General features: G+C 38.5%; 1 protein-coding gene across 1 annotated transcript; it reads right to left on the minus strand.

The window, feature by feature from the left end:
• Positions 1 to 6,864: 6,864 nt before the first annotated feature.
• Positions 6,865 to 19,745, minus strand: LOC140943920 (DDB1- and CUL4-associated factor 4-like). The gene is made up of 13 exons (XM_073393030.1): positions 19,248 to 19,745; positions 17,270 to 17,429; positions 16,370 to 16,443; positions 15,728 to 15,839; positions 14,748 to 14,809; positions 13,789 to 13,867; positions 13,582 to 13,634; positions 12,755 to 12,825; positions 10,783 to 10,872; positions 9,705 to 9,805; positions 9,068 to 9,241; positions 8,476 to 8,593; positions 6,865 to 7,948 (listed from the first exon to the last, which is right to left on the minus strand). Exons 1-13 carry the CDS (start codon positions 19,553 to 19,555, stop codon positions 7,752 to 7,754), a joined length of 1,599 nt encoding a protein of 532 aa, XP_073249131.1. The 5' UTR covers positions 19,556 to 19,745; the 3' UTR covers positions 6,865 to 7,751.
• Between the last annotated feature and the right edge of the window lie 89 nt (positions 19,746 to 19,834).

Here is a 19,834-nt window from a genome sequence, read left to right on the forward strand (position 1 = left end):
CCCATTTTCAGATCTGGGGCCCGTTTCTCAAAAGGCCCGGAAACTTTTCTGGCCCGAAGGCAAATTTATAAAACTTGTAGCACAGTTCCTACCTTACAACCAGTCAAATTTGCTTCGTTTACTGATAGTTTCATTGTATCATTGTCAAAATTATTGAAACCGTTTATCTTGAATGTAAATACAGAGAACACGAAATAGGTTTCTGCAGGAGCCGATTACTCCTGGTTTCTGGGCCCGAAAAGCTATCGGGACTTTCGACAAACAGACGCCAGGCCTCAGGCCTGTAAAAACTTCATAATCATTACTTATATTAGAACGCCAACCACGAGGTTTTTTTTTCTTTTTTTTTTTTCACATGAAGAACTTTCTATCTTATTCATTCGAAACTGAAATGACAAGAAAAGCGCTCGAACATTCCCGAAGTTCCTTCGAACTGAACTATACCCGATTCCAAAACACTGATGGGCAAAGCTTATCACTGACCCGTTTTCAGACCGAGACGACGCAAAATCATACCCTTCAGGGCAGGCGGGGGATCCAGGATTAATCTTAGGAGGGGATACACCACTAGGGATTCGAATGGTGGCGTAACTGACTGGTGACGTAAACAATTTTTAAAATGTGAATACCAAGAAGCGAAGACTTTTGACTAGGCAATAACATGATGTGAACTACTGCGACACATATCAAACGATACAGCAGATTTTGTATAACGGTAAAGCGGACTGCACAATGTTAATGCGATGCTCTAAAAGTAATGTGTCGTTTTTGTCGTCATCTCAGGGGGAGGGGGTGCGCACCCCCTGCACCCTCCCCCTAGATCCGTTCCTGCTTGGGGTGGCACTGAGTTATCTATCTGAGTTTCCCTTAGTTATATGAGGCCGAGTACCCCCTCTCCGATATTAACCATACTAGTCAAGGTAACAATTAAACTGAGTAAGCATCACCAAGACAGAGCGAACTAAGGAAAGACTAAAAGCTTAAATTTTTTTCTCTCTTGAAAAGGTCAGGGAGCCTAAGCTCAGTTCAGACGCCGATCTTTTCATGAGCCGAACCTAATTCGAATGAAGGCCGACCCAAATTATTTAGACGGGCTGAATTGAATTGATTGAATTGCGCATGGCCTTCGAGTGAGTAGGTCGCGCTATTTTTGACCTCTAGTTGGGTGTAAATCTCTGTTAAATTTCTATTACTAAAACCTAAAGCAAAGCGGAAAAAACCGATGTCTTTCTTGCTTTTGAATTCATTACACATATTTCTTCTTTTCTTTTTCTTTGCTTTTTACTTATTATAATATAATATCAGATTTGTAATAGAATTAATTTGGCACGCCTCGACTAGCGTTTTAATTCTTGCTAACTGCGTGCCAAACAATTGTACTTGTAATGTTACGATAATAAATTTCTTGTCTTGTCTTGTCTTGATTCAGACGCCGATCTTATTAATTGCAGCTGAACTAAGTTAAAAAGGCGAAAATGCTCATTTCGGTCAAACTGCTTACAAATAATTTATGCATTAGGTTCGGTACATGAAAAGTTGGGCGGCTGAACCGGGTCTAAGTGTAAAGATCGTGAAAGCTAAAAAAAAATGAAACGAGTCCTCGATACTTTTGATCCAATAAGTGCTTATAGGTTGAGGTGAGCTTGTAGTGGTACAGATTTGGAGAGACGCCCAAAGAGACAAGAAGTTGAGTTGAAACGCGGTTTGTTTGCTTCTTACACAGCTCGTAGTAGTCAAGCCGGACCTTTAGTGGAGTGTTCAGATGATCTGATCCATGTTGGAAGGCATACTCTTGCCCTCCAACATAACGGCCAAAACAACTTTTTTGCTTGTATCTTAATTGTTAAAGTTTGATAGTTACGCTCAGATGGGCTGAAAACGTTACCAAATCATCTTTTCAACAACTTCCTTGAAGTTAATTAAGTGCAAAATGTCTGTTTAGAAAGAAGTCATTCATAGTTTTAAAAATCACACAGTTTGGTCACTTGACCAGCTACGAACTTCCTCATTTTAAGAAAATGGTGCAGGTTTGAAAAACTAAATCACTATTATTTTGTTTAAGATCCTAACCCGCTTATCGTTTTTTGAGGGCAAAATCAAATAACTTTCATTTTCATAAAAATGATGTGACATGATCTCTTAAGGCAAATGGCCTATTCTTGTGCACAAAGAGGTGTCTGCAGACTGAGATTTTATTCAGCTAAGAAAGGCTGCACGAGGTAGAATTTCTAAAAACAGAGATCACTTAATGACTGAATTCCGATACAAGAATCCAAACCGCTAGTTGGGCGGCGGTAAGTTTTCTTAAGATTCTGTCCAAACAGATTCTAGTTAACGCGGTTGAAAAAATGAGTAAAATTTGGCTGAGAATGCGTGGTTCAGTTGAGAACAAAGAACTCGAAAGGTGTTGGGACACGACTGGTCTAAACAAAATGTTAATGAGATCTCGCGGAGGAGACGCGTGATCGAACGATTTCGATATCGTAGCTGCAAACACCTATTATGGGGGTACAGGGGCGGATCTAGGGGGAGGGTGCAGGGGGGGTACGCCCCCCCCCCCCCGAGATAACCTGCGGTTTTCTAATACAACTGGTATTCTGCCAAAAAAAAATTATGTGGTTTATTGGTGCTAAAGTAGAGCAAGAGACGAGTGCAACCCCTCCTAAAAAAAATCCTGGATCCGCCCGCTGGGGTAATCAGTTTTCTAACAGCGAACCTCTGTTTACCGATCAAAATAAGAAAAACCTAGTTTCTCAAGGTGTTTCCTAACCTCAGTTAAAACTTAAATTGCGAAAGACTGAAACCACAGTTCAGACAGTTGTGACGTTTCTGACATTAAACCGACAATCTGTCACACCTTGCTCTGGCATTTTCGTCATCCTTCGTTCGAAGTGGTCCTCAATGTGACTATAGCTCGACCCAACAAGCCGACGACCGACGTCGTGCTTGCTTTCTCGTTCACCGGAGAGCGCGGTGAAATAATAAAAATAGAATGGAAGAGAGTTGAAAAAGTTGAAATAGAAACTAAAAATGGGCGTCTACAAGCTGGTGGTATTATTTGGCGCCATTCTCTGACCGGCTGTGCTCAGAATAGCCGCGCGCGCTTTTCAGTTGAATTTAATTCTTTGAATCATTCGGCATAAATTACATTCAGCATAATTATGCTATTCCCGCAAGTCATGCCATGCCACATGCCATTCCTCAAACTTATTCTGTATTTGACCCTCACCGCCCTGATATTTGCTAATAGGTCGCAAAACAACGTTTGTCCAAAGTACGTGGGCGGAATTAAACAGCCCATAAAAATGCCTGATGGAACGGCTGTGAACCCGCATAATTAACCATTCAATGTAAGCATCAAAGTACTCCCTAGAAAAAAATTTCTCATTTGATCAAAGTAAATTCAGCTTCCGTGAAATTTCCATGATTTGTAACCACTGTACTACTAAATAAAAGCTCCTCCGTGAGCGAACCTAGCTGACAAGGCTGCAGCAACGTACCGTTGAAATTTACCGTTATTTTTCTATTCAGGGCTTTAGAATACATTATTATAGTATATCCAGTAAAAGTTATCTCGCAGCGAAAAGTCAGAACGATTTTTGAACTGTTGGGCAACTACTGAAAAAGGAGACTTACCTTTGGTTAACTTTACAGTGGTAATAAGACAAGAAGTATGACTTACTAAATGATAACTGAAGACGCAACTGTTCGTCAGTGGTCCTAATACTTGGAAATTGCATTGATTGACACTTCAGATTAACGAGCAGACGCCAAGACCAAATAAGGGACGGACCATTAGAAAAGTTCTTATCTGTGTTCGTCCCTAGAGAAATCATCAAATCGGCACTGTATGAATCTTGAAAGGAACTTTTTACAATAACTAGTGAAGTACAACAGGTCATTGAATAAAAATGGTCATAACAGTCCTTTTTCATAATTTGACTGATTTTGCTCTAATTAAGCTTACAATCCTGACCAACTTCATTAGTCTGCTTTTAAAATTCGGTGCGTGTCGACAGTGGTACAACAAAATCCCAACGGTCAGCAGTTGTAATAGGCCATTAATCTTAGCTTCTTTGCACTGTGTCAATTAATGGAATTGACAACTTTGAACAGTCATTACAGTGTTTCTGACTTCTAAGATTCATTCCACTTCAGCTAGATGAAATTGTTAAGCCGAAAAAATGAAGAAGACGCCCCCCATGATTGCTTTATTTTTTTTGTTGGTAAGTGATTGGCATTCATTTCGGACAGACGGTTAAATCATAGTTAATTGAGTGGAATGGTTATGAAACCCGTCAGACTCCTTTGTTATATGTTTTTGTGGACCTGAAAGTGCACAACGTTCAAAAGAATTCCTATCATTTTGATTGTATTGACCAATAAAAACGTTGCATTAATTTATTCCGTAACAATTTGCCAACAGAAAACAAAAGATTGTGCACTTTCAGGCTGCATCCAACATAAACTGCAGCACTGTTGTTTTTATCATTAATGTTTGCCGCTTTTCATAACCAGTCTCCTCTAATAACTATGGTTAAATACGCCGTGACGAATGATGAAAAAGAAGTAAAATCTTCTAAACATAAACCTTAAAGGACCTTTTCTCCAAAGTCAACGAAGTATAACCGGTTGATTGAATAGAAAGCAATATTTGCTTCTCAACTAACTGTACCTCCGCTGCGTCAGTTCTCTACATATTAGATTCCCTTTTCGTTCGTTTCGCAAATTACCAGATTCCTTGCTTCTCTCTATAGATTCCCTTTTCACATTCATGTAAATCTGTGAATATTTCATTATTATAAAACAAACTATTCCATGTGATGGAAGCGATAAAAATATCAAAATAAATACATTGAGTTTGCTGATTATTCTTCTTTTTAAAGCCCGCGTTTTACTCTGAAATTTTAGTGCCCTGAACAAATCAGTAATGTATGTATTGTTATTGTGTGTTATGGCCTTCATGGTCCGATTCAATCATTTTCTTGGCCTATATACAGTCTGATCTGATTCGAACTCTGCAAAGACATGTCAAGCAATGTTGCACCAAAATTCTCACGTCAGCCTTGCTACAACGCATGGATAATTAAGAAATCTCAGCCTTTTTAGGAATTGACCCATTGATTGCACGCCCTTAGGAATGAACAGCAATATATTATTTTCGACCCACCCACTTTGAATCAACACTCGGTCGTAAGTTAAGACATATTCCATGACAGCTACTACATTGAAAGTCAAATAAATGCATAGGTACACGATACATATATTGTGAGCGCGCAAGAATTGTCCCGCAGTTTAGTTTCCATGCAAAACTTGCTCTCTAGACAAAAACAAACGACACAATAGTCACTGATCCTGGCTTTTGTTCAATGTGGTGGTTTGAAAGTCACGTACAAATTATTGATAAGGTGGTAGGGTACTCATCGATTATCATGACCGGCTTGTTCCTTAACCACACACCTTTTAAAGGAATTTTCTTCGGAATACTGAGTCTTAGCGGTTGCACTGTCTTTGAGTATACTCCAGGGGAACCCAACGAGAATACCGTTCAAAACCACTTAAACATAGTATTGTTAAACGTATTTAATTTTAGTAATTAAACAGTAGATAAAGGCATATTTTTATCCCCTAAAAATTTTTCATCTGTTCGGATTTCCTAGCTGAAAGTCTAGTGATATACCAAAAATTATAGGGATCAAAACTTGCCTTTTCGAAAATTTCAGCCAGAAAAAAGGCTCCCGAAAATTCTAGGTGACCTTTTTAGAGTAAAAATCCGTTAAAAATGGACAATTATACCATTTTTTAGATGTTCGAAAATCGTAGGAGAGGCAGACAAGCAAGAAATTTTACAACAAATGTTCCGAAAATTCTAGATCTCAAATCGTCTTCCGAACAGATATTTTCCGAAAATTGACGTTGGGTGCCCCTGATACTCCTCTCGCAAAGCTTACATGAAAGTCTACTTAGACAACTGGTACAATAACAACAAACGAGTCATGTTCCATACACAGTTCCTGTTACCATTGCGGTGATATTTAGTGAAAACACAAAGAACAAACCGCCGGGGTGGGTTCTCCCTACATAGAAATGTTTGATCATTAGTACTGTTGTCCTTCAGCAAAACAACAGTTGCACTTAAACGCATTTTGTTTTTCTTTTACAAATTGAGATTGTTTAATTTGCATTTTCCCCAATTTCAATTAATTTTGATTACTTCATTCATCACTTTTGTATTAATCAGATGCTTAGATCTAACCGGCGTCGAAATGGACCTATAGAACTATGGATTATCGCCTTTTCTCTCTGTAACAATCACTCGAAAAAATGCATGTAAATGCTAGGTTCTGCCTGGGTTGCCGAGAACGAAACAACTTTCTCCGTCTTATAGTCCGAAGAAGGTGATTTTTCACTAAAACAAGAAAGACACTTGGCTTACACGAACTCTTGACTATAAGCACAGTATGAACTATGCACTTATACACACAGAACGCATATTAAAACGTGTTTTGCACCGTTTTTCAATTAGGCTATGTTCACACTCATATACCAAATAGCTTTTCAAGCCGACACGAAAGGATATCCGGAAAAGTATGAACACCTTTCCGATAGGTTACTCTCCACTTTCAAATCATTATGCTACGGAGGAGACGTGTGATCGAACGATTTCGATATCGTACCTGCAAACACCTATTATGGATATACTTAGTTTTCTAATAGCGAACCTCTATTTATCAACCAACATTAGCGGTTTCTCAAGGTGTTTCCTAACCTCAGTTACAACTTAAATTGCGAAAGACTGAAACCACAGTTGTGACGTTCTGTCGCACATTGCTCTGCCATTTTCGTCATCCTTCGTTTGAAGTGGTCCTCAATGCGACTATAGGGAGCTTAAGCAACGACAAGTTGAAATAGAAACTAAAAAATGGGCGTCTTCAAGCTGGTGGAACATGCGCCATTTTTCTGGGCGGCTGTGCCCACTGCCGCGCGCGCTTTACAGTTGAATTTAATTCTTTGAATCATTCTGCATATATTACATTCAGCATAATTATGCTATTCCGCACTCATGCCATGCCATTTTGTCCGCATTGTTGACCCAAAAATGTTGCATGGGAGTTGTTGCGTCCATTTGCACGTAACTGTGGTCCTGTCTTCAGTAAGGGTTGTAGAGAGTGGACATTTTTTAATTTTACTTTCCACTTTTCACTGATCAGGCAAGTCTTTGAACAAATAAACGGCTTAATCAAGAATTTTACAGAGCAGTTTTATTTACTCTGATCCGATGGCTTACGTGGCCACTGGTATATTACGCCACAAGAGATTACTGCACCCCGTCCACACTAAATGTCTTCGCAGAAACTTTTGTTTGGTGATGTTGTTGTTGCTGTTACAAATTTGTGTCCCAGACTGTTCTAAGACTTTCATGATACGACATAGCGTCCTTTGAAAATGCCCCGCTTTTCCCCACGGACAATAAAACTATAGACTTCTTCTTACAAAAGCGTCCAGTTTCAGTTCGACTGTTTTCCAAAACTTCTGTCTTCTGATACATCCGTTTCAGTTTCATCGTTTCAGTAGATTCAAGGTCAAAAAGCACAAAAATGTATGCGTTTTAGTTAACAAGAAAACACTTACGGGGTCTCAGAAACTCACACAATGATGTGAAGTACCTCTACCGTTGAAGCCAAATAAAGGCAAGTGTTTATTTAGTGACTCGTGTATCCTGAAAGTTTTTTTTTTTTTTTTGTACAATTTTAGTAAGAGTAAACAAAAATGGAGTCACCAGCCCCATAGAGCAATCCCGGCATGCCCCCCTTCCCGCCCCATTCCTCTGAATAGTAAAGAGCTGGAATAGAACTCAGTGACTTGTCCACATCGTTGGGAAATGGTATTGAGTGAAGCAGTTCACCGCTTGACACACTCCATATACGGGTCACTGAATCTTGTCCAGCTGAAAAAGAAAAGAACAGTGTTAAGATTCCTTTAAAAAACGCTCAACTTTTAAATTAGTAAATGTGGATCTCTCTCAGTTTTCTTGATTGTCTTCTCAATGACGCAGCAATAGTTATCAAAAGGAATCGTGTTTACGCAACGATTGAACTTTTGATTGGTTTGTGTGGTGCTTCTTCGAACTCCGAGCTCGTAAGGATAGGCCATTTTCACGATGACGACATCTGACTACAACTACCAGAATTCATTTCGTTTCTGCTTTCTTATTTAAATTTGTCAATCCTGCTGAGGTTTAAAAGACAATAGCCCAAATTTACACAGGAAAACAACAAATTGAAGAATTCTGGTAGTTGTAGTAAAATCACGTCATCATCCAGTCGCCCAAATGCAGTCTCAAATGTAGCCCCTAAAGGAATTAACTTGATCCTTTTCTTTCACGTGAAATTGCTCATTTATTTCCTTAGCATGACAGCCAGAGTGCGTTCCATGATAATAATTGTAAAGGCTTTAAAAAAACTTAAAACTTACCCGCAAAGATGAGAGAGTCGCTAGCGTCGAGGTAGAAAGGAAGACCGTGTGTAATCTCGTTTACATGTCCTGTATAATTCTGTACACAGGCCGTCATCCTAACATCCCACAGTTTTAGCTAATGACAAAAAAAAAACACGCACAACAGAGGTTAAGTTGAAGCACATAAAATGACCAAATCTGAAACGACACTACGTGAAATAGAAAGAGAAGTCTAAATCCAAACATACAAAGACAATAACAGTGTGATTTGCTTTGCAATGCTTAAATACAATTCCCGTTTTTAACAATAATTGCACAAGAAATATACTTATGAAATACAGTTGAACTCCGTTGTACTGAAAAGCCCTTACCTCGTCCCTGGGGAATGGCCTTAAATTGCCTCGAAATTCAAAGCTGCTGAATACAGACGCCCGTCAATGCGGACAACAGACACTTCCTTTCTTATCCAGTCAAACGATTCTCACAGAAGGGTAAAAATGCTAATAAAGACGTTACAGTACCACTGATGAGGACAATGGGTCCCCTCTGTGTCCGAAAAAATAGGTCGGATTCTTTTCCTAATCTTTTTTCCTTCAATACAAGGCCTTACCGATCCGTCCAATCCACTGGAAAGTAGATAGTTTTCGTCGTGTAGTTCGCGCAAGCACGTGACAGACGCCATCTTTCCTTGGCTTAGACACATGACGGGCCAATTGGAACCCGACAAACGAACATCACACGTGCGTATATATCCGTCACGTGATCCATTGTAGAGGACTGGATTCTGGGGAAAAAGCGCATGCTTAGTTTGTCGCCAACCCATCCATATGATAATGAGGAAATGAACTTTGGGGGGTATTGCTTACTTGCAGCCTTCACAAAGGGCGCAAAAAGTCATTATTCACGATAAAAAATCATTTACCTGACTAAATCTATAATCATTATACAAATCCAACTACTATTTCAATTAGTAATGCTATTTTGATAAATGATACAAAATTCAGACTTAAATTATATGTAATGACTGCAATCTTCTTCTATTTCAAGTTATGAAATATTCTTCTATGTCAAGTTATGAAATAGACTTTCTATTTTCTCGGGTTCATTAACAAAAAAACAAACGAACACGTATTTGATCGCGATTTGAAACACTTAAGACACAAATTTCCTACAAGCAGCCCCTTAAAAACTTTAGAACCCAACTTAAACAACTTAAATCTTATAGTTACGGTTTGAATAGTTCTTACTTTCCGCGAGAACTCCTGTGCAAACACATCACTGTCACATCTCACATGTATTACACGGCGCCTTGTATTCACGTCCAAAGTGAGGGCGACCTTGCTTGCTCCTAAAAAGAAAAGCAATTTACGAGAAGAACAAAAGAGGGGCGCTCCGTGCGCATTTCGTTTTCTACACTAGCCCACAATCTGCAAATCTCTGTTTTTATTTTAATCACTGGTCTGGCATTGAATACACTTTCTGTACTCAGCGTTTCACACGGTTATACCTAGTCCGTAGTCCGTATTCCGTGCCTAATACTCGGACATTCCTCGTTTTACACCCACCTGGTCCGTAGTCCGCAGTCCACTCGTAATCAGTCGTAATTCATACTGACTGAGCAAGCTAGCCCGCCACTGAATTGCAGTGTATGGAGAATTCATTAATAGAAATGAATCTCGAAATTTAAACTAATTCAGGCACAAAGTAATGTCCATAACATGAACAAAATGAAATTGAACGCTTAAGACATTAACGGAAGATTCGAATAAGACAAATGATTGATTATGCATATACAAAAGAAAACACGGAGGGGAAAAACTGAAAACTGAGAGTAAAAAGGATTGCAATTTGGGTTTTTGAAAACTGTTCAGCCCAACAGTTCTCAAAAATCTCTCTCTGTTGGGTCTAACTTATAACGCACGGGATACATGTATGTTTCTTACGAAACTGAAATCTTGTCATTTACAAGTAATGTTGTCGCTTAATTCCATACTACAGAGTATGGAGTTTTTTTCCCTTTTCGCCTTGCATTTTAGCCTAACTATACTGTAATACATATATTATAATGTTTACTGTAAAGTAGCTCCGTCATTGATTTGACTTAATTGTTACACTTCTGTTAACTTGTTTATAATAATTAATTGAGGAAGCCTATTACTTTTAAGACCAGTGGCTTCCCTTGGGCTTCCTCGCTATTAGCTTTTTATATTGAGAATTTTATAGTTTTGAAATGTGGCAAAGAAATAAACTTGAACTCGAACGAGTAACTTGAAAAGTGTACTGGACTGCCGTGACAAAGCGGCCCATCTAATGAAAACCACTTACCGATACTAATTATATGACTGAACAGAGGATTTCTACTCCAGGCATTGGTCCACACTGAATTTCCATGAACAGTATTTCTTCCAACTATACCTAAAGTAGAGATGTGTTTTAAAACACGTTTATAACAGAGAGGGCAAAATTAGTGAATGCATGCTGATTGGTCAAGACAGAGAGCATTTTTTGTTAATTTTTGCTCCACGGAAGGCAAAATTACCTTGCAACGGCTGGCAGGCGAAATCATTTGTGTCGCAAAAAAATATCACCTCATTCGCGCTTTTACGGTTCATTGATCCAAAATAAACACAAATGGTTTCCTAAGAAATTAGGTAAGAACGCGCGCTTTAAGAAATAAAATAAATCTTGCCCTCTTTATCAGAAATTGCTCTCGTCTCTGCGCGACTCGGGCAATTTCTGCAACTTCTGAAAACACAAGCGATATTAATCCTTCATTTTACGAGGAATTATGTCATCACCTATACTAACTCTGGAGTCAGCAGACTAAAAGACGGGAAAGCAAAGTTGAACGAGTTACTCTCTTGAAGTCACGTTACAGTAGAAAACTAGGGATCTTAAGCAAGGACGATGACGACGGCAATGAAAACGTCGGTAAAAAAATGAATTTGCGTTCTTTCAAATTTAATCGCGTCTATTTGGCCCCGCGCAATATGTCAAATGCAGGCGACTTTTCCTGGAGTTGAATGCGTAAGGGATTTTATTCAGGTTCAAAGAGAGGAAGAAAAATTCGTCGTGGTATGTTCACGCCCTCCATAAAAAGGCAAATTAGGAGGTTTCACGTCGTAGGCGTGCAGTGAACGTCAAAGAAATGTACTAAAAAGCGTGATGCACGTGCAGAGCTGTTGTTTTGATCATTAAACCTATTGTTTTTTTGAAGTTGTTGTTGTTGTCGTCGTCGTGGTTGCTTAAGGTTCCTCGGCAACGAGAATGGTAAAAGTCTGCAATGAGGTTAGATTAGCCACTCCTTTTTCAGTAACACAGTCGAGTGGCATTTACCACAGGCAGCCCAAGCTCTCGTCACGTGAAAGGATTAGATTAATTATTAGCGGTGTGCGAGCCGGGACGTGACTGTTCAACGAAAGCGGTATTGGGTTACATGGCGGCCGTGAATTTATAAAGGATTTGTATGGGAATCCACGTTATAGATTTAGGAAGATAAATACTCGTAGAAATTCTCAATAAAAAACGTCTTACCTTATTTACATGGTGTGTTCTTGCTTGCTGTGTGGTTATTTTCCCGATCCGGTGCGATTTTAGCGATTTTTTTCATTTCTGAGTTTCCACAAAAAAATCGCTAAAATCGCACCGGATCGGGAAAATAACCACACAGCAAGCAAGAACACACCATGTAAATAAGGTAAGACGTTTTTTATTGAGAATTTCTACGAGTATTTATCTTCCTAAATCTATAACGTGGATTCCCATACAAATCCTTTATAAATTCACGGCCGCCATGTAACCCAATACCGCTTTCGTTGAACAGTCACGTCCCGGCTCGCACACCGCTAATAATTAATCTAATCCTTTCACGTGACGAGAGCTTGGGCTGCCTGTGCTGTGGTTAACTATTACCGTGTCATTTTATCGATGTGGCTATAAAACACTGTGGTAAAATTTTGCTTAGCATTTTAAGAACTTTTGAAAAAAGGTTAAAAAAATATGACGACGTTTTGATTTGACGTCATTATCAAATCAAAAGAAAATAGCGTATGAATGTTCTACAAGAAAAAAAATCTAGTGGTCTTTCTTGTATTTATAGAACATCCCTACACTATTTTCTTCTTATATCTTTTGTTTTCTTTTTACAGCCAAATGTGGTAAAACATCGCTTCTAGTAATATTAACGATAACAACTATTATCACGCAATGATGGCAGATTCACGCCAAGTGAGACATGACGTCTTTATATGCTTGTTCTTAACACTCATCTTAACATATTGAAAACATTGACATTTACGTTGTACAGCACCATCGACTTGAAAAATCATGGTCTCTCCAGACATGATACCGTGTCCAAGTAGCGATATTCTGGAAGGAATCGTTAAGGAAACATGTGTGTCCTAATATACTATAGACTGCAAAACAGTCGGTTTTCTCAAAATCAGTAAAGAAATCGGTAAAGCGTGGCGTAACAGTCTTACGTGCGCGAAGCGCGCAAGCCCCCCCCTCCCCCCCCCGCCCCCCCTCTGTTTTCAGTCTCGTTCCAGACCTTTTGTTTGACTGCTCGCGCGTACTTGAATACGCAAAAATACGGACTGTTTTGCAGTCTAAATATACTGGTATAATGTATTTAATGGGCCTTGTTTTCGTTTTATTTACCGTATTTACTCAATCAAACGCCGCAGATGGACACAAAATTACCAAAAAACGCCTCCCTCGAATAACGCCGTACCCAATCGAAAGAATGCGGAAACTCGGAACAAGTTGGTAATCTACACTATCCAGACATTTACGATTCAACGAGAGACAACGGAACCACAACATCTTTTGTTACACGTAATATTTACAAATTATTTACCGTTTTCAGTGATTTACGAAATGTGATTATAAACGCCATTGAATGAACGCCGCATTAAAAACGCAAAAATTTAATAAACGCCGCGGTGTTTAATGTAGTAAATGTGGTGGTAGGATCACAGGTAGTCCAGCTTTTAAGTATGCATAACCTTAAAGTTCACACGGGCACAAAACTTAGAATCAGTTAACAAGACTCTGTCATTAAGAGTAAATATTATTTATTGTATTTTGAAATTATAGTTGTATATTTTTATAAACTAAGGATACAAGTAGAGATTTTTTGAAGACTCGTGGGGACTCCACAATAAACCTGTTATTTTCTAGAATGATAGAAAGCAGGACAGGTTCAGTATTTGTATAAAAACTTTACAAATGATTTTCTACAACATCGTTAAAAAGGAGAATAAAATGAGCAAAGTAACAGAAAAACAAAAAAGTGTCCAAGCCAAAAAAGAGAGTAAGAGAAATTCCCACCTGATTCTTTATCATGGCCATGTGATGCACAATCTCAAGATTATTCTTTCTGTCATTTGATAAATTATGAAATTGGGCTCTAAAACACGTACACAAAAAAAATTCCACAATAAGCATCTGTTCTGACAGTAGTACTGATAATGTCCACTTTTTAATATGACAATGACGACAACAATGATGGTGATGATTACAATAATAATAGCAATGATCATTATTTCAATTTTAATTTAATGATGATGACGATGATGATAACAATGATGATGATGATGATGAAGAAGTTAGCAACAACAATAACAATGATAAAAATGACCATGATCACAAATGATGATGATTATGATAATGTGTTGGTGATTATTATGATTTTGTTTTTCTATTTACAAAACGTAAAAACTAGGGGGGGGGGGGAGCAAGAAGCAGGACAAAGCAACTTTTCAACTATTGGCCACATCAGTAATTTCATAGTGGAGGCATGTGTCGCCGAGCGGTTAACACCTTGAACTCCGCATCTGGAGGTCCAGGGTTCAAGCCTCACCCATTGCGTTGTTTCCTTACACACTCAGGGAACTTTGCTTCACTTTGACTCTCTTCACCCAAGTTTATAAATGGGTATCAACAACATACATGTACTGCTGAGGGGTAACCCTTCAATGGACTAGCATCCTGCCCAGGGAGGAGAAGTAATACTTCTAAAAATGCTTCATGCTAAGGAAATCAGGATGAACTCTGGCCGTTTGGACCTTTGGCTCATGTGTGCCTTTACCTACCTTTACCAGTAATTTCATATGAAAGTGATGGGGTGATGTTGACGATGGTAATAAGAGCCATGAGACAGTAAAAAGAGGTTTATGTATAACTATGCATTCTAATATTTTCACAAGTTTGTTTTACATGATCCTTTAGTCCAAAAGAAAGTAGTCTACTAAAAAGTCTATTATTTTTTAATATTTGGAAAAACTTACATTTGGTTACCAGGTGGTACAGTCTCATATAATGTTAGAAGCCTTTTATGATTTACATCTGGCTGTTCAAAAAATAGAAGATAATACAGTCAAACTCACTTGGCCATTTCCTAAGGGAGACTGAGCTTAACTAAAGGTTTCACAGTGGACATGTTCATCAGGGAATTGTTGAAACTCAGTCACTCATACCTGCAATAGTGATCTGGAAATGTTGTTGCTTTTCTGTGATATACCCCAATCAGGGATGAACTGTACTGCACAGAGCGTGCACAATGTAGGTGAGTCTTCTTCAGCCTCACCTTATCATGCATGCTAGATTTACATTTAATAATATTTAAATTAAATTCTTACTTACTTGATAAAAACAAATCTACTATTTTTTTTAACTATTTAGTAATTTAAATAAAGATATGATTGTTACAGTGGAAATTCCAATTTAAGCAATTGCAAATTAATGCCAAAACATATCTCAGTAGGTAGAGCACTGCAGTGCTACACCATGGGTTCAAATCCTGTTGAAGTCCTGAAATTTTTTAGGGTTAATTTGCAATTGCTTAAATTACAGTTACCACTGCAACAATCATATCTTCATTTAATTTTTTATTTGCACAGTTCACATCATCTTCATTCTATATTCAGTAATTTATTCATTCAAATAAAATTCATTTATTTATTTGAGTTATTTATCTACTAAAATTGCAGGTAGAGCACTATGCAAAATTCCATTTCCAGTGTTGAAATGTTGAAATAAATAAATAATAAACAAACAAACAGCTTACCATTCATGACATGTTTATGTGGCTTATGAGATTTGTAATACGGTGTTATTCCAAAAGACTAATCACAAAATACTGCATCCAATCATTGCAATCCATACAAAATATTGCAAATGCTATTGAGAAATAACCTTATTTACCAGCATTTGTCACACCCGGTATTTGAATGCCTGAATATTAAAAAATGTACAGCATGGCACTCACCTCTATTCTGAACACGGCATATCTATCTGCTGGAATGTCATTTCCAGAGAGAGGGTCTAAGCTTAACCTCTGCTTCACTTTCAAGAGACGAATGAGCTTTTGTAACATATTTCTGAAGAAAGATGAATATAACAACTTAAAGGAAAAACCATACACAGTCAACTCTTTCACTACCAAAAGTGGCTGCAAGTCGAGTTTACAAAATAATTAACTAGCCCAGTTACTACGTTTTCTCTGCAAATGTTGTTTGCTCATTGGATAACTCAAAATAAAAACATGGGTTGCTCCACCAGCCCTGGGCTGTTGAACAGCACATTTTTTGCACCCTACCCTCCCCCCACCTGTCCTTTGTGTTTTATGGTTACAGAACAGTAGATGGGAGGGGGGGTTGGGTTATGATGTACTACCTTCTCTTCAGTCATGTGCAAAAAAACATTCTTTAGAACTAAGAAATTTCTTGTCCATAAAATTCTCTTAAGGTTAAAAAGTGAACTATTTGCAGGCTAAAAATTTTGTTTTCTTTTTTAAAATATATATTTTTAGCTTTGTCGATAGTTCGCAAGAAATTTCTTGTTTACCAACATCAGAGAACAGATCACCCTTGGCTAACTTTATTCTTGGTCACAGAAGACAGTAAGTTACCTTTGTGGGGCTTGAGATGAACAGACATACTGCCTCTGTTGAAGGTGCTGAACAATGGACATCTTTGCTGGTCTCTGAAATCACATGACAACCACAAAATTCTTTATTGTAAACCTTTTCATCCCTAAAAAAGCCCCAAGTGACTTCTGATAAACTGACAAGTGTTGTGACTGTGATGAGTGTTGTGAATGGGACAAGTGTTATTTCTGTGACAAGTGTTATGACTGTGACTAGTGCTGTGACTGTAATGAGTGTTGTGAATGCCCGGGGGGGGGGGGGGGGGTACTCCCATGAAGTTTGGATAGGGGTGTGCTGCGAAGGTTTGTGAACCCTAACCCTATTTAAGGACTAAGAAAGCGAAAACTGATACCCTTTTTAAGGCCCAAAGCCGAAAAATGACACCCTATTCAAGGAAAGAACAAAATTATTCATAGCATGAAAAGGAAACGTTATTTCTTCTCTGTAACATTGGATGTATAGCATCAAGCATAAAATACTAGAATACTTAAACGGATACATCAAGTTTAAAAGAAACCGTTCGTTTAGGCGGGCGTTTTCACACTCCAGTATTAGATAATACAATCAAGCTACCCTATCTAAGGACCACACCAGGGACACAGAACAAAAGGGTCAAAAAAGATACCCTATTTAAGGACCGAGAACCTCAAAAAGCATACCCTATTCGGCGGCACGTACCTATATAGCCCATATATGGGAGTAACCCCCCCTGGGTGTGAATGTAACTAGTGTTGTGACTATGACTGTAAAGAATGGAATAAATAATAAAACTCTATTTTTTAGTAGAGAATTTGATATAACATCACAAGTCACTTAGGTCTATTATTCCACGCCACCAATACGATTAAAAAAGTTCTAAACAGAAATACAAAATGTACTTACTTTATTGACCTTGATATTACTGGGAATTACTCTATTGTTACTTTGGCGTGAGACATCTTTCCATCCACCACACTGACATAAAACAAACTTCTTGACAGGATGATCTTTGGAAATTTTGAAGTATCTTTTCTTTGCTGGGTCGTAATAGAACCCTGGAATTTGTAATGATAGTTAAGGAATAATTACAATAAAATTTAGATCGAAACTCTGTGGGGAGAAAGTGTTATTCCATTTTAAATTGTACCTTGAAATGTACTTTAAGCACACATAATGCCGTACACTCCGTTCACAATCACTGCTGGCCTTCATAATGAATGTAAAATACACAGATGCATGCCCACTGATTGGTCAAATATCATATCAGCAGGTAACCTGCAAGTAAGTTCTCCAAGGCACTCCGGCAAAAAGGATGGAGAGCTTGCAACTACATCTCTGGAATTTGAATTCCACCTCCAATTCCCCTGTGGCTCTCCCTCAACTGCACTGTCAGATTTACCCAATCAGCGCAAAGCAGAACGAGCACGAATTTAAATAAACATTGAGGGGGCACATTGGATTTCATAAGTTCAGAGCACTAGGCTCCTCGCAATTTATCTTATAGCACAGCTTTGTAAATACCCTGTGCATGATAGTTTCTCCAGGATGGACACTTACAGTCAAACCAGGTCAAGCGTTCCCTTCGCTAACGAACTAATGAATTCATTCACGGAAAAATGATTTCGTTTGTTGATTCAATAATCCATTCATAAAACGAACAATCCAATAGTCATATTTAGCCTCGATTCCATAATCGAATGTTGATTCGATTACTGTTTTTTGAAAAATTACACTTTCCACAAGTTGACCTCAGAATTTTGTTTTTTCCTCTTTTTTTTTCTGAGAGTCGAGTGCTGGCGAATTCTGAAGTTCAAACCCAAACAAACTGTTACATCTACGCCAGTTTGCTGCCAGTAATCAGTGCAACAGACCTAGGCCTGACCTCTTAGAAACACGACGGTCAAACTGAGGTCAGTGTATGTGCGGTGATTGGTGGATTTCGATCCTCGGCCTTTGTCAGTTTCTTTGCGTTTGCGGTCGGTCTATTCTAGCTGTTATTTTGATTAAAGGCAATGAAAAATGCAATCGTAAACGCCAGGAAAAGGGAAGCAAAATTAATACGATTGAACACAACAGACAAGAATAAAGAACAGGTAGATTTTGTTCATAAACCAAATCAACATTTGATTATTGAATTGAGGTACAATTTGACTGTTGGATTATTCATTTTATGAATGGATTATTGAATCAACAAACAAAATCATTTTTCCATTAATGAATGCATTAGTTTGTTAGCAACAGGAACGCTTGACCTGGTTTGACTGTAATACTATGAAGGGAGAGAAAACACTCCTGTCGCATCCGGCCTGGAGAAACCACTGCTTGCAGGGTACCTTGTAAAATATTGGCAGGTACAAATGCACTAAGGTCACATTCCACAGATCAAGATTACCAGTCAGTGCTTTATCAACAAATGACTTAAAAATTGTAGGCACAGCTGGCTTCACAGCTCAATCCAGTGGATCAAGATTTATCCGGTGGATAGTGTTATCCGCCTTTTGAACAGCTGGGGCCAGACCTGTAAATAATTTGTCTTGTGACACCCTGTGTCCTGTAAGCCAACCCGTGGAAAGATGTGACCTGTATTTTGTACCCGCATGATGCTTATGTATGGAGGCTACAGAGAAATTTTAAAATTAATTTATCTTTGAGTAGTGAAAATCTCAGCATAAAGCAGCCAGACGCATTACTACTTGAAAAGACAATCGCAAAAATTAGTTCCCACCAGAAATTTCAGCCATCTCGAACCGCAAAAATTTGTTCCCGCAAACCACAAAAAATCGCCAATCCGCAAAATAAAACTCCCGCAAAATTTTCATGCTACACGTGTAATCAGAATACACCTCCACTCTGACTGGTAAAAAATTAACACAAAAGGATATCTCGAACAACAGAGCTTCGCTCTTCATTTTTCTTGGCACTAGTTTCTTCGGGACAACTGCCTTTAGTCTCTAAACATGATAAATTGGAGCTGCTTGCTTCTGCATGAGATTGCTGAATACGAGAAAGTGATTCTCTTGACTTCCTGCCCGAATTCATCATTTCGATATTCAGTTTAAAAGCTTTCGACCTCCCATGAGATGGATCTCTCATTTTTCTTCGTGAGGCAGCAAACTTTCTTCCCCTATGGTTTTCTTGCTTTTCGACAAATTCGTCATATTTTTTCTTGTGAAACTCTTTTCGGCTCATTTCTGTCGCTCAGAAGCAAATAATCTCCAGATCCTGCTATTTCAATCCTCTATTTTCTGTTGCTTAGCCCTTGAGGAAGGAAACCAATACCCTTAACTCCATGCAATGCAGACAAATTCATTTCACCGTCTTTTTCATCACTTATCCCGAAGATATTGCTCTACTCATCAGACTTCCATGCGTCCGCCATTTTTTCCGGCGACCTCTCTTCCTCCCTAGTCCCAATGCTTTCTCTGCACCAGCTCCCCCAGTGATTTTTTTCAGTTTTGTTATTGCGTG

This window comes from Porites lutea, chromosome 7 (genome assembly GCF_958299795.1).
Source record: "Porites lutea chromosome 7, jaPorLute2.1, whole genome shotgun sequence".
NCBI lineage: Eukaryota > Metazoa > Cnidaria > Anthozoa > Scleractinia > Poritidae > Porites > Porites lutea.